At 44.0% G+C, this 12,262-nt stretch overlaps 1 protein-coding gene across 1 annotated transcript; it reads right to left on the bottom strand.

Annotated features, from left to right (window-relative positions):
- Positions 1-6,840: 6,840 nt before the first annotated feature.
- LOC139372718 (glycine cleavage system H protein, mitochondrial-like) lies at positions 6,841-12,260 on the bottom strand. The gene is made up of 5 exons (XM_071112515.1): positions 12,044-12,260; positions 11,751-11,830; positions 11,106-11,169; positions 8,707-8,838; positions 6,841-7,828 (listed from the first exon to the last, which is right to left on the bottom strand). Exons 1-5 carry the CDS (start codon positions 12,246-12,248, stop codon positions 7,731-7,733), a joined length of 579 nt encoding a protein of 192 aa, XP_070968616.1. The 5' UTR covers positions 12,249-12,260; the 3' UTR covers positions 6,841-7,730.
- Between the last annotated feature and the right edge of the window lie 2 nt (positions 12,261-12,262).

The raw sequence follows: 12,262 nt of genomic DNA, 5'->3' as shown, positions 1-12,262 counted from the left end.
CTTTCCTTTCCTTCATCCTCCATCCTCTCTCTCCTTATCTTCATCCTCCATCCTCTCTCTCCTTTCCTTCATCCTCCATCCTCTCTCTCCTTTCCTTCATCCTCTCTCTCCTTTCCTTCATCCTCCATCCTCTCTCTCCTTTCCTTCATCCTCCATCCTCTCTCACCTTTCCTTCATCCTCCATCCTCTCCCTTCTTTCCTTCATACTCTCTCTCTTCTAATTTATCTTCTTTTCTCTCCCCTCCATTTTATCACACACACTTCCTTTTCCATTCTCCTTTTCTCAAGCCTCTGTATTATCTTCATAGCCACAGGAAGTAGTGGTGCTGAGGGTGCTGCAGCACCCCCTGACAAATTGAAAATAATAATAATGAAAAAAAAAAAGTCTTGTGTGAACTAGGGATTTATTAATCCTGTTTGAGTGGACAAAATATCCCCCCCCCCCCCCTAAAATCTTCCTGCAGCTATGACTATCTTCCTTTATTCTCTCTTTCTCTAATGTCCTCTTTCTCTTCCTGTCCCCTCCACCCCTTCCTTCTCTCAAAGCATCCAGAAGGGGATGGTCTCTCATATCCAACCTCTGTTCTCCTCACCTCTCCTCTATTTTCATTTCCTCTCCCTCCTCTCTCTATTTCTGCTCTCTAAACATCCCTACAGTGATCCACAAAACCAACAGCTGTGTTTGATCAGGCTCTGGAATATGAACCAAACCTCCACTGTGTGTTTCTGTGTGTGTACAGTATGTTAATGTTTCTGCTACTGACGGTGTGTGTACAGTATGTTAATGTTTCTGCTACTGACGGTGTGTGTACAGTATGTTAATGTTTCTGCTACTGACGGTGTGTGTACAGTATGTTAATGTTTCTGCTACTGACGGTGTGTGTACAGTATGTTAATGTTTCTGCTACTGACGGTGTGTGTGTGTTAATGTTTCTGCTACTGACGGTGTGTGTACAGTATGTTAATGTTTCTGCTTCTGACAGTGTGTGTACAGTATGTTAATGTTTCTGCTACTGACGGTGTGTGTACAGTATGTTAATGTTTCTGCTACTGACGGTGTGTGTATAGTATGTTAATGTTTCTGCTTCTGACGGTGTGTGTACAGTATGTTAATGTTTCTGCTTCTGACGGTGTGTGTATGTTAATGTTTCTGCTACTGACAGTGTGTGTACAGTATGTTAATGTTTCTGCTTCTGACAGTGTGTGTACAGTATGTTAATGTTTCTGCTTCTGACAGTGTGTGTACAGTATGTTAATGTTTCTGCTACTGACGGTATGTGTACAGTATGTTAATGTTTCTGCTACTGACGGTGTGTGTACAGTATGTTAATGTTTCTGCTACTGACGGTATGTGTACAGTATGTTAATGTTTCTGCTACTGACGGTATGTGTACAGTATGTTAATGTTTCTGCTACTGACGGTGTGTGTACAGTATGTTAATGTTTCTGCTACTGACGGTGTGTGTACAGTATGTTAATGTTTCTGCTTCTGACGGTGTGTGTACAGTATGTTAATGTTTCTGCTACTGACAGTGTGTGTACAGTATGTTAATGTTTCTGCTACTGACAGTGTGTGTACAGTATGTTAATGTTTCTGCTTCTGACGGTGTGTGTGTGTTAATGTTTCTGCTACTGACGGTGTGTGTACAGCATGTTAATGTTTCTGCTTCTGACAGTGTGTGTGTGTTAATGTTTCTGCTTCTGACAGTGTGTGTACAGTATGTTAATGTTTCTGCTACTGACAGTGTGTGTACAGTATGTTAATGTTTCTGCTTCTGACAGTGTGTGTACAGTATGTTAATGTTTCTGCTTCTGACAGTGTGTGTACAGTATGTTAATGGTTCTGCTACTGACGGTGTGTGTACAGTATGTTAATGTTTCTGCTACTGACAGTGTGTGTACAGTATGTTAATGTTTCTGCTACTGACGGTGTGTGTACAGTATGTTAATGTTTCTGCTACTGACGGTGTGTGTACAGTATGTTAATGTTTCTGCTACTGACGGTGTGTGTACAGTATGTTAATGTTTCTGCTTCTGACAGTGTGTGTGTGTTAATGTTTCTGCTTCTGACGGTGTGTGTGTGTTAATGTTTCTGCTTCTGACGGTGTGTGTACAGTATGTTAATGTTTCTGCTTCTGACGGTGTGTGTGTATTCCTGTAATCTTATTATGCTGTTCACGTAGATGGCAGAGTGTGTTGCTATGGCGGTTGCTATAGGGCTAGGTGGTCCCGTCGAGCATACATCACAGCTAGACTTCTTCTCTGATACCTGGCAATGAAGTGATGTGTTCTCCCTGTTTTATAGCTAGACTTCAGCTCTGATACCTGGCAATGACGATATGTGTTCTCCCTGTTTTATAGCTAGACTTCAGCTCTGATACCTGGCAGTGAAGTTATGTGTTCTCCCTGTTTTATAGCTAGACTTCAGCTCTGATACCTGGCAATGAAGTGATGTGTTCTCCCCGTTTTATAGCTAGACTTCAGCTCTGATACCTGGCAATGAAGTGATGTGTTCTCCCTGTTTTATAGCTAGGCTTCAGCTCTGATACCTGGCAATGAAGTGATGTGTTCTTCATGTTTCTCTTCACCTCCATTAACTCTCTGTCCTCCTGCTTACCTACATTAACCCCTCAGCCTCTCTCTGTCCTCCTGCTTACCTACATTAACCCCTCAGCCTCTCTCTGTCCTCCTGCTTACCTACATTAACCCCTCAGCCTCTCTCTGTCCTCCTGCTTACCTACATTAACCACTCATCCTCTCTGTGTTCTCCTGCTTACCTACATTAACCCCTCATCCTCTCTCTGTCCTCCTGCTTACCTACATTAAACCCTCAGCATCTCTCTGTCCTCCTGTTCTCCACCAGCTGATTCACTCAATGCTTTTAAAGAGCTATCGACCACTGTGGGAAAACAGAGGAGAGACGGAGCGATAGAGAGAGGGGTGAGGGTGAGAGAGAACAAGAGAGAGGATAGGTGAAATGGGAAAGTCTTTGTTATCATGGACCAAGTGCCGAATTGGGATGTCATGGTTCAGGTTATGTGTTTATGTACTGTAACCATGGTTATGGTGAAGAAATACAAATATTCCTCCTACTGTGGGAGGATGCAATCGTGTGTATCTGTATGTGTGTTTGGTCCCCTCCCCTCCCCCTCGTGTTTCTACATGGCAGACCTCCCTAATGTGATAACTGTGTCTGCATGTCTGATTTACACCAAGAGAGAGTACATAGCCAGTGTTTAATTACTGTGTGTGTGTGTGTGTGTGTGTGTGTGTGTGTGTGTGTGTGTGTGTGTGTGTGTGTGTGTGTGTGTGTGTGTGTGTGTGTGTGTGTGTGCGTGCGTGCGTGCGCCTGTGTGTCAGAATGATTTATGAGTTGCAAATAGCTATTCCAGTGGCCCGTTTCTCCTCACTTAGTTTTTAATCTGTCTTTACATGAATTGTCCTGGAGATGTTATGGTGATTTTATAGGGGCGTGCACGTGTGTACCTGTGTGTTAAGGAGTCAGAGCTGTGGACATGTGCCTTGTTGGCAGGACAAAGACTTGGAGTTACAGCGCAACCATATTGTCTGCTCATTTACTCGTTATCTCTCTCCCTTCCCTCTCTCATCTCCCGTCCTCACCTCTTCTCTTCTCCTTTCACCTTTCTCTCTGTCTCTCTTTTTGATCTCTTAGGTATGCATTCAAAACAGATCTTTATTGATAGCACGAGACAGAAGACTGAAACAGCAGGTCAATGTGTTTAGCCTGAGGGCAGATTGGTCCATTCACTGATCTGTCTGTTAGTGGAAAACTGAGAGAGAAGCCAGCTAATCTCCCCCTGTTCTCTATTGATCACACACTTAGAGACTACATATCCTGTCTAAACACTATTGATCTCTCTCTCCCACTCCCTCTCCCTCTCTCTCTCCTGCATCCTTTCAGTATAGTATGAGGATCAAGAGAATAAATGAAGGTTATGAAAGTTGGTGGGAGAGGTTGTAGGATGGCTAGACTGGACGATGATGATAATTATGATGATTTGATTTGTCTTTAGTGTGAAGAGGGGAGCTGAGGGGTGCTCCGGAGCACCATGAGCGTAGAAATTGACTCATGGCTGTCATATTTTAGACTTGTGTGCTCTCTACTGGTCAAAATGTTGCATTGCATCGCATCAGATTACAAAATAGTGTTGGACTGTTTGTTTACCCTCCTGTTGTGTTCATTTCATGTTAATTCATTCTGTGTTCCCGGTTCAAAATGACCACCCCATTATAGCTGATTATAAATCCACAATAATACATATATTATCACCTAATGTTATGTTCGATTTTTATATCAACTTAAGTTTTTGTGAACATTACACGTTTTGAACTTCTATTTGCTATTTATGGCCTGTAGGCCTCATTGACCTGAGCTCATACAACTCGTTTTTGAGTAAAAAAAGCATAATGTATGGATTATTTTGACTATAACAAATACTCAGAGGAAACATATTGTGCTATTTATCACAGACTACTTTTTGTCAAAGTTTAACAAGGACTCTCTCCTCCTCACCAGTGTCACGATCAAAGATATGATCAAGAGCCTCACATACTGTTTGGTCATTGTGCTGCCACAGAATGAATTGTGAGTAAGGCCTCAAAAAAGCTTTATATACCAGAGCTGAGAGAAAAGTTCTATATATTAGTTGAAACAATGTTGCGATTGTTTGTGAGAACGCCAACAGGTGTGGTTCCCGTGGGGGAAAGATTCTATTGGGGAAAGTTTCCTGTGGGGGTTGCGATGGAAACCAAGAAGGGGAATGAGGTGTGTGTGTGTGTGTGTGTGTGCTCAAACACACATTTTTACACTAATTGTAGTCTCACCCATTCATTTCTAATGACCAAAAGTTTAATAAAGCAACCTACATTTTATGAAAATCATCCAAATGTATTTTGTGTGTTCAGATGCCCTGTGTGGACAAAGTCATGGAACCTTGTGAAAATCAGATGAAATAAACTACTTTTTTTTCAGAGAGAAAACTTGTAAATCGGTGCAATTAGACCGGAACACAGCAGGAGGGTTAACTAGAGATCAGCTGTTGAGTCAATCATTTATGTTTCACTAGATAGCACAGCCACAAAGTAAAAATGGTCTATATCATAAAAATGTATTAAAACAAAAATAGCTTTTAGATCATAATTTAAGGCTAGACATAAGGTTAGTAGTGTGGTTAAGTTTATGTTTAAAATCTAAATTTAAGAAAATAAATGCAGAAATAGGCAGGGTTTATGTCTTTGTGGCTGTGGTAACTAGTGACGACCCAGGCTACTCGCTTCTCTCCTACTATCACCAGAATTGATTACCGAAAAACGTATGAAAAATTCTAAGAAATGTACATTTAACAATGTCTTTTCATGGATGATTATGACTCATTCTAGATATACACTTTGGATATTTAAAATATTATGGCAGTGACAGTTACAGTAGTTTTTTCACTGTGGCACGTGAAAGGGGCACGCTGCCGACCCCCCAAGTTCATAGGAAAACTGTCCTGGAGGGACCTGGCCTACTGGCAGCCAACACTGTTCCCTGACCTTCCTTGGGAACCACTGAGACAAGGTAAGGGCAGGGTTAACACTGATCCTCTTCCTGGTTTGTATCCAATGAAAGCAGAACACTCACTCGCTTCCTGGTTTCTGTCCAATCAGGCCCTTCGGTGGAGTAGTGAGTAGGATCATCTGAAGGCACAGCAGAGAGGCAGGACAGGTTGGGGTGGGCAACTCCAGTCCTCGTGGGCCTGATTGGTCACACTTTTTCTGCATCCCTAGCAAACACAGCTGATTAATCAAATTGCATTCTAAACTGAAGCTCATGATTAGGTGATTATTGGAGTCAGGCGTGTTATTTGGGGCTGGGGAAAAACTGTGACACCAATCAGGCCCTTGGTGACTGCCCAACCCTGCGTATAGTAGACAGCTGTGGCTGACTGAATGGATGAACAACTATATGAGATGATGAACAACTATCTTTCCTCATAGTTTACCTCCATCTACCATGGCAGGAGGGATACTGCTGGTTCCAGGTGAACACACACACACCAGAATATAGAGCTGTAGAGCTTTGTCTGTTTAATTCACATTTTACTGTGTGTGTAGGACACCCTGGTAGATGCTGACATGGCCAAAAATGCCATGATGTGGCAGAATGGAGGCATGTGTGGTCTGGACCATTGGAACTTTGTCATGCATCCTGTTGACGCGGCCATGACCTGTGACCCTAACGGAAGTTACGCCAGGACGTGGTGCCCTGAGCTGGCTCCTGTGCCTGATGACTTCATACACAAACCCTGTAAGTGTCCAGCCTCCATACTGCATCGCACCAGTAAGACAAGAGCAACAGCCTTATCCTAACCTATACCCTTACCATAGTTACCCTTATCTTACCAGATTTATCCTAACCTCATTGTAATAACCTGAACCTAACCTTACTGTAGTTACCATAACCCTACCATAGCCCTGCTCCTAAGTTAACTCAACTCTCATGTGTTTCTCTGTATAGAATTGTGAGTGTTACACTTCCCTTATTGCTCTACACTGACAGATCTGGAGGAAAGGAGCCTCTCTCTGCAGGACGTGAAGTTGGTGAGGAGGCATTTTGGGGAGTACGTGGACTTGATTCCCCCCCCCCCCCCCCCCCCGCTACTAGGTGTCATTGTGTTAAAGTGCAATATTTGTACTAAGGAATTCAAGCAAATATAAACATTGATCTTTAAGTGCCGTCTTTCCAAACTAGTATCAGAGGCTACACAGACATCTCAGTAAAAGTACTCAGGGGGGATGAAGTGGACAGGACTTGCACTAAGTAAACACACAAGGAAGTGCAAGTCAAGAGTTTTATTTTTATGTAATCTTCAGTGCCAGTACATGCTGTGCATACAGACGCACAACAACATACAGTAGAAACCAGCCTGCTCCAAATCCAAAGTGCTTTATTATTAGCCCTTCCCCCTCCCCTACCAGATGGATTGAGCCAGACAGCTGTATTTGATAGTCCTCAGAATTGCACTATTTTTCCCAGTAGTGTTCAGTCTTGATGCTGCATTCATAACCAAGTGGGAAGGTGGTATTTACCACACACAACTGGGAAAAATCCACTTAAACCCCCCTACAACTCATAATTACCAGTGGGAAACTCATCTATCATCCCATTTCTCAATGAGTTAAAAGCATGTGAATACATCCAACTGGTATAATTAACAACTTCTCACTTAATTATGAATGCAGCATAAGTTCCTCATCCCCTGTGCTTGGGGAAGGCTTTGAGTGGAAGTCTGAGGATTAATCTTAAAGTATTTTCCTCAATTCTTTTGTGTCCTTAACTCCTCAAAACATAATGAAACCCTCTGTTTTAAGGAGGTGGAGAAAGGACACAAGGAATCAAGGATAAGACTTGAGATTCAGCCAGAGAATGCATCAGGACTCGTACAGTATCACTCTACATCAGCCATGTACAGTACGTCATGCCACGTAAGATGTTTGCTACCAAAATCCCCATTAGGTCATAGTCATTACCAGTACACTAAAGACTTAACATTCAGACCACAATAACACTGGCAAGTCAACATGGATGAGCTCTGCTGCTTCTCTGGCGTTTCTGGTGGTTTCCCGGTGTAGTGTCACATCTGACTCCCGGCACAACTGGTGCACTTCCTCTCTAGTAGGGATTGCTAGGCAGGTGAGGGGGTGATGAGGGTTGCGTCTAGGCGATGCTAGTCTTCTATGGATCTGATGTATCTCTCATAAGCCTTCTCATCCATCAGAGCATCCAGCTCCTTAGGGTTAGCAATGGTCATCTTCATCAGCCATCCTGTCCCAGCAAGGATTACAAGTCAGAGGTGAGCCTAGTCACAGGCCTTGTTTGAATATTATTTATAAAATAATCACTGATATGTGTGTTTGTGCGTGTCAAGAATGCGTTTAGACTAGTGTATGCATATACATTGAGCTCAAAGTATTGGGACAGTGACAATTTTGTTTTGGCTCTGTCCTCCAGCACTTTGGATTTGAAATGATACATTACTATGAGGTTAAACTACAGACTGTCAGCTTTAATTTGAAGGTATTTTCATCCATATTGGTAGACCGTTTGGAAATTACTTAACCTTTTGTACAGTCTCTTCCCCCCCATTTTAGGGGAACAAAAGTATTGGGACAAATTCACCTATGTGTATTAAAGTAGTCCAAAGTTAAGTATTTGGTCCCATATTCACAACACGCAATGATTACATCAAGCTTGTGACTCTACAAATTTGTTGGATGCATTTGTTGTTTGTTTTGGTTGCGTTTCAGATTATTTTGTGCCCAATAGAAATGAATGGTAAGTCATTTTGGAGCGACTTTTATTGTAAATAAGAATGTTTCGAAACACTTCTACATTAATGTGGATGCTACCATGATTACGGATAATCCTGAATGAATTGTGAAAAATAAGGGAGAAAGCTACAGAAGCACACATTTCTTGTATATTTGTGCATCTAACAAATGCTGTCATTTCTAAATGGTTCACCCGATATGGATGAAAATACCCTCAAATTAAAACGGACAGTCTGCACTCTAACCTCAGTCATTATATCACTTCAAATCCAAAGTGATTGAGTACAGAGCCAAAACAGCAAAACAAATTCACCCTCCGGATACTTTTGGAGCTCACTGTATGTCTGTCTGTGGGCGGGTGTGTGTGCTCACCGTCTTTGTAGCAGGACTTGTTGACAAGGCCGGGGTTGTCTGCCAGGAGTGTGTTGACCTCTGTTACTTCCCCGGTTAGAGGAGAGTACAGTTCACTGGCTGCCTTCACACTCTCCAATGCTCCAAATTCATCTAAAAAGAGGACAGCGATAGGCCAGGTCATGAGCTCCCGCTCTCTGGTCTGTTCAACGTTGGTCCGACCAATCTGATTCCACGCTTCAAGATTGCCTCGATCACGTGGACTGGGATATGTTCCACATTGCGTCAAACAACAACATTGACGAATAAGCTGATTTGGTGAGCAAGTTCATTGGCGATGTCGTACCCACAGCAACTGTTAAAACATTCCCAAACCAGAAACTGTGGATTGATGGCATCATTCGCGCGAAACTGAACCGCTTTTAACCAGGGCAAGGTGACCGGAAACATGACCGAATACAAACATTGTAGCTATTCCCTCCGCAAGGCAATCAAACAAGCTAAGCGTCAGTATAAAGACAAAGTAGAGTCGCAATTCAACGGCTCAGACACAAGAGGTATGTGGCAGGGTCTACAGTCAATCACGGATTACAAAAAGAAAACCAGCCCCGTCGCAGACCAGGATGTCTTGCTCCCAGACAGACTAAACAACTTTGCTCGCTTTGAGGACAATACAGTGCCACTGACATGGCCCGCTACCAAAACCTGCAGACTCTCCTTCACTGCAGCCGACGTGAGTAAAACATTTAAACGTGTTAACCCTCGCAAGGCTGCAGGCCCAGACGGCACCCCCAGCCGCGTCCTCAGAGCATGCGCAGACCAGCTGGCGGGTGTGTTTACGGGCATATTCAATCAATCCTTATCCCAGTCTGCTGTTCCCACATGCTTCAAGAGGGCCACCATTGTTCCGGTTCCCAAGAAAGCTAACTGAGCTAAACGACTACCGCCGCGTAGCACTCACTTACGTCATCATGAAGTGCTTTGAGAGACTAGTCAAGGACCATATCACCTCCACCCTACCTGACACCCTAGACCCACTCCAATATGCTCATCGCCCCAATAGGTCCACAGACGACGCAATCGCAACCACACTGCACATGGCCCTAACCCATCTGGACAAGAGGAATACCTATGTGAGAATGCTACAGCTCAGCATTTAACACCATAGTACCCTCCAACTCGTCATCAAGCTCGAGACCCTGGGTCTCGACCCCGCCCTGTGCAACTGAATACTGGACTTCCTGACGGGCCGTCCCCAGGTGGGGAGGGTAGGTAACAACATCTTCACCCCACTGATCCTCAACACTGGGGCCCCACAAGGGTGCGTTCTGAGCCCTCTCCTGAACTCCCTGTTCACCCACGACTGCGTGGCCATGCACGCCTCCAACCCAATCATCAAGTTTGCAGACGACACTACAGTGGTAGGCTTGATTACCAACAACGACGAGACGGCCTACAGGGAGGAGGTGAGGGCCCTCGGAGTGTGGTGTCAGGAAAATAACCTCACACTCAACGTCAACAAAACAGATGATTGTGGACTTCAGGAAACAGCAGAGGGAGCACCTCCCTATCCACATCGACGGGACAGTAGTGGAGAGGGTAGAAAGTTGTAAGTTCCTCGGCGTACACATCACGGACTAACTGAATTGTTCCACTGACACAGACAGCGTGGTGAAGAAGGCACAGCAGCGCCTCTTCAACCTCAGGAGGCTGAAGAAATTTGGCTTGTCACCAAAAACACTCAAACTTTTACAGATGCACGATCGAGAGCATCCTGTCGGGCTGTATCACCGCCTGGTACGGTAACTGCTCCGCCCACAACCGTAAGGCTCTCCAGAGGGTAGTGAGGTCTGCACAACGCATCACCGGGGGCAAACTACCTGCCCTCCAGGACACCTACAACAGCCGATGTCACAGGAAGGCCATAAAGATCATCAAGGACAACAACCACCCGAGCAACTGCCTGGTCACCCCGCTATCATCCAGAAGGTGAGGTCAGTACAGGTGCATCTAAGCAGGGACCTAGATACTGAAAAACAGCTTCTATCTCAAGGCCATCAGACTGTTAAACAGCCACCACTAACATTGAGTGGCTGCTGCCATACATGTAAAAAATGTATCACTAGCCACTTTAAACAATGCCACTTAATGTAATGTTTACATATCCTACATTACTCATCTCATATGTATATACTGTACTCTATACCACCAACTGCATCTTGCCTATGCCGTTCTGTACCATCACTCATTCATATATCTTTATGTACATATTCTTCACCCCTTTACACTTGTGTATAAGGTAGCTGTTGTGAAATTGTTAGGTTAGATTACTCGTTGGTTATTACTGTATTGTCGGAACTAGAAGCACAAGCATTTCGCTACACTCGCATTAACATCTGCTAATTTGATTTGCTGCTTACCAGTCTGTGCCAGCTGTGTGCCAACCTCTGGTAGTCCACAGTACACCACATCTCCTAGAGCCTCCTGCAGGACACAGATTTAGATTTTACCAATTAAATGAGACGTGTCAGTCCCAACAACACTGAAGATCCATGATGTGTTGGAAGCGCCACAACATATACTAACAGTGGGTTGGTAAGAAGACCACAGGTCCCAATGGGGCTCTTAAAGAGATTGTCCAGTACTTGTGTATACTTTTTAGCCAGTAGTTCTGAAATGAGCACTCACAAGCCAAAAGAGGTCCACGAAATTTGCATACTAGGTCACGTATGTGCAACACATCATTGCTCCCCCTCTCTGCTGTGTCCACCCTGCAAACTCCTTGGATATCGCTGGGCAGGCCTTTTGTTAGTTGTCACTCAAATGCGAGGGGCTGAAGAAGCTCATTGGCTACAACTCTAATTGCTAGGGTATGTAGTGAACATGGCATGGCACAGATTTAAGAAAAGTCACTTTCATGGCTAATTGAGGTAAGACTAATTTTGCATGTATGAACTACACATTGACACATCCAGCCCAAAGCAGGTTTAAATAATTTCTCTGTCACTCAGGTACCGAAACATGTATTTAAGAACTAGTGATAGCATGCCTCGAGAACAACCCACCTGAGCAAATTTGCTGATGCCAACCGTCCCTACCTCTCCCTCTACTCGTATCCATTCGTGTTTGTCTGTGAATTTAAGAGCTGTGGAATTCAGGCGAAAATTGCAATTAGTTCGAGTAGCTACATATAAGTCGACAAACCTAAAAACAGTTATTCGTCTACTTCTAATCTACACGCTTAGCTAACTAGCTACGTTATGTCCGTGCTATGCAAAACAAGAACGTCCTTGTTATGAACTAGCTAACGTTAGCGTGTTAGCTAGCCACCTGTGTTGCAAGGTCCACAACCAAGTACCTGATGAGAGTCGGGTGGTAGTGAACAGAGTCCGTAGTACATATGCCCTGGATACCAGCCGAGAGGGAGTTATCTGTGCCGAACTGTAGAGAAAGGGCATGGCAGAGGTAAAGTTGGAAGACAGGCAACGTAGCATTACACACGTAGCCATTTTCGTCGCGTCTTTACAACTGCAGTGGCTGTCACGTTTATTAGACGTCATCATCACGGATTCCACTT

Source organism: Oncorhynchus clarkii, chromosome 2 (genome assembly GCF_045791955.1).
Source record: "Oncorhynchus clarkii lewisi isolate Uvic-CL-2024 chromosome 2, UVic_Ocla_1.0, whole genome shotgun sequence".
NCBI classification, from domain to species: domain Eukaryota; kingdom Metazoa; phylum Chordata; class Actinopteri; order Salmoniformes; family Salmonidae; genus Oncorhynchus; species Oncorhynchus clarkii.
This window is presented reverse-complemented; position numbering and strand designations above follow the sequence as displayed.

Bases quoted from the DNA above. Each gene is read 5' to 3' on its own strand.
- LOC139372718 (XM_071112515.1), bottom strand. From the start codon at position 12,248: ATGATGACGTCTAATAAACGTGACAGCCACTGCAGTTGTAAAGACGCG. The intron at 11,831-12,043 runs GTACTTGGTTGT...TGAATTCCACAG, and splicing joins TACCACCCGACTCTCATCAG to CTCTTAAATTCACAGACAAA. The intron at 8,839-11,105 runs GTAAGCAGCAAA...TCCTCTTTTTAG, and splicing joins CACACAGCTGGCACAGACTG to ATGAATTTGGAGCATTGGAG.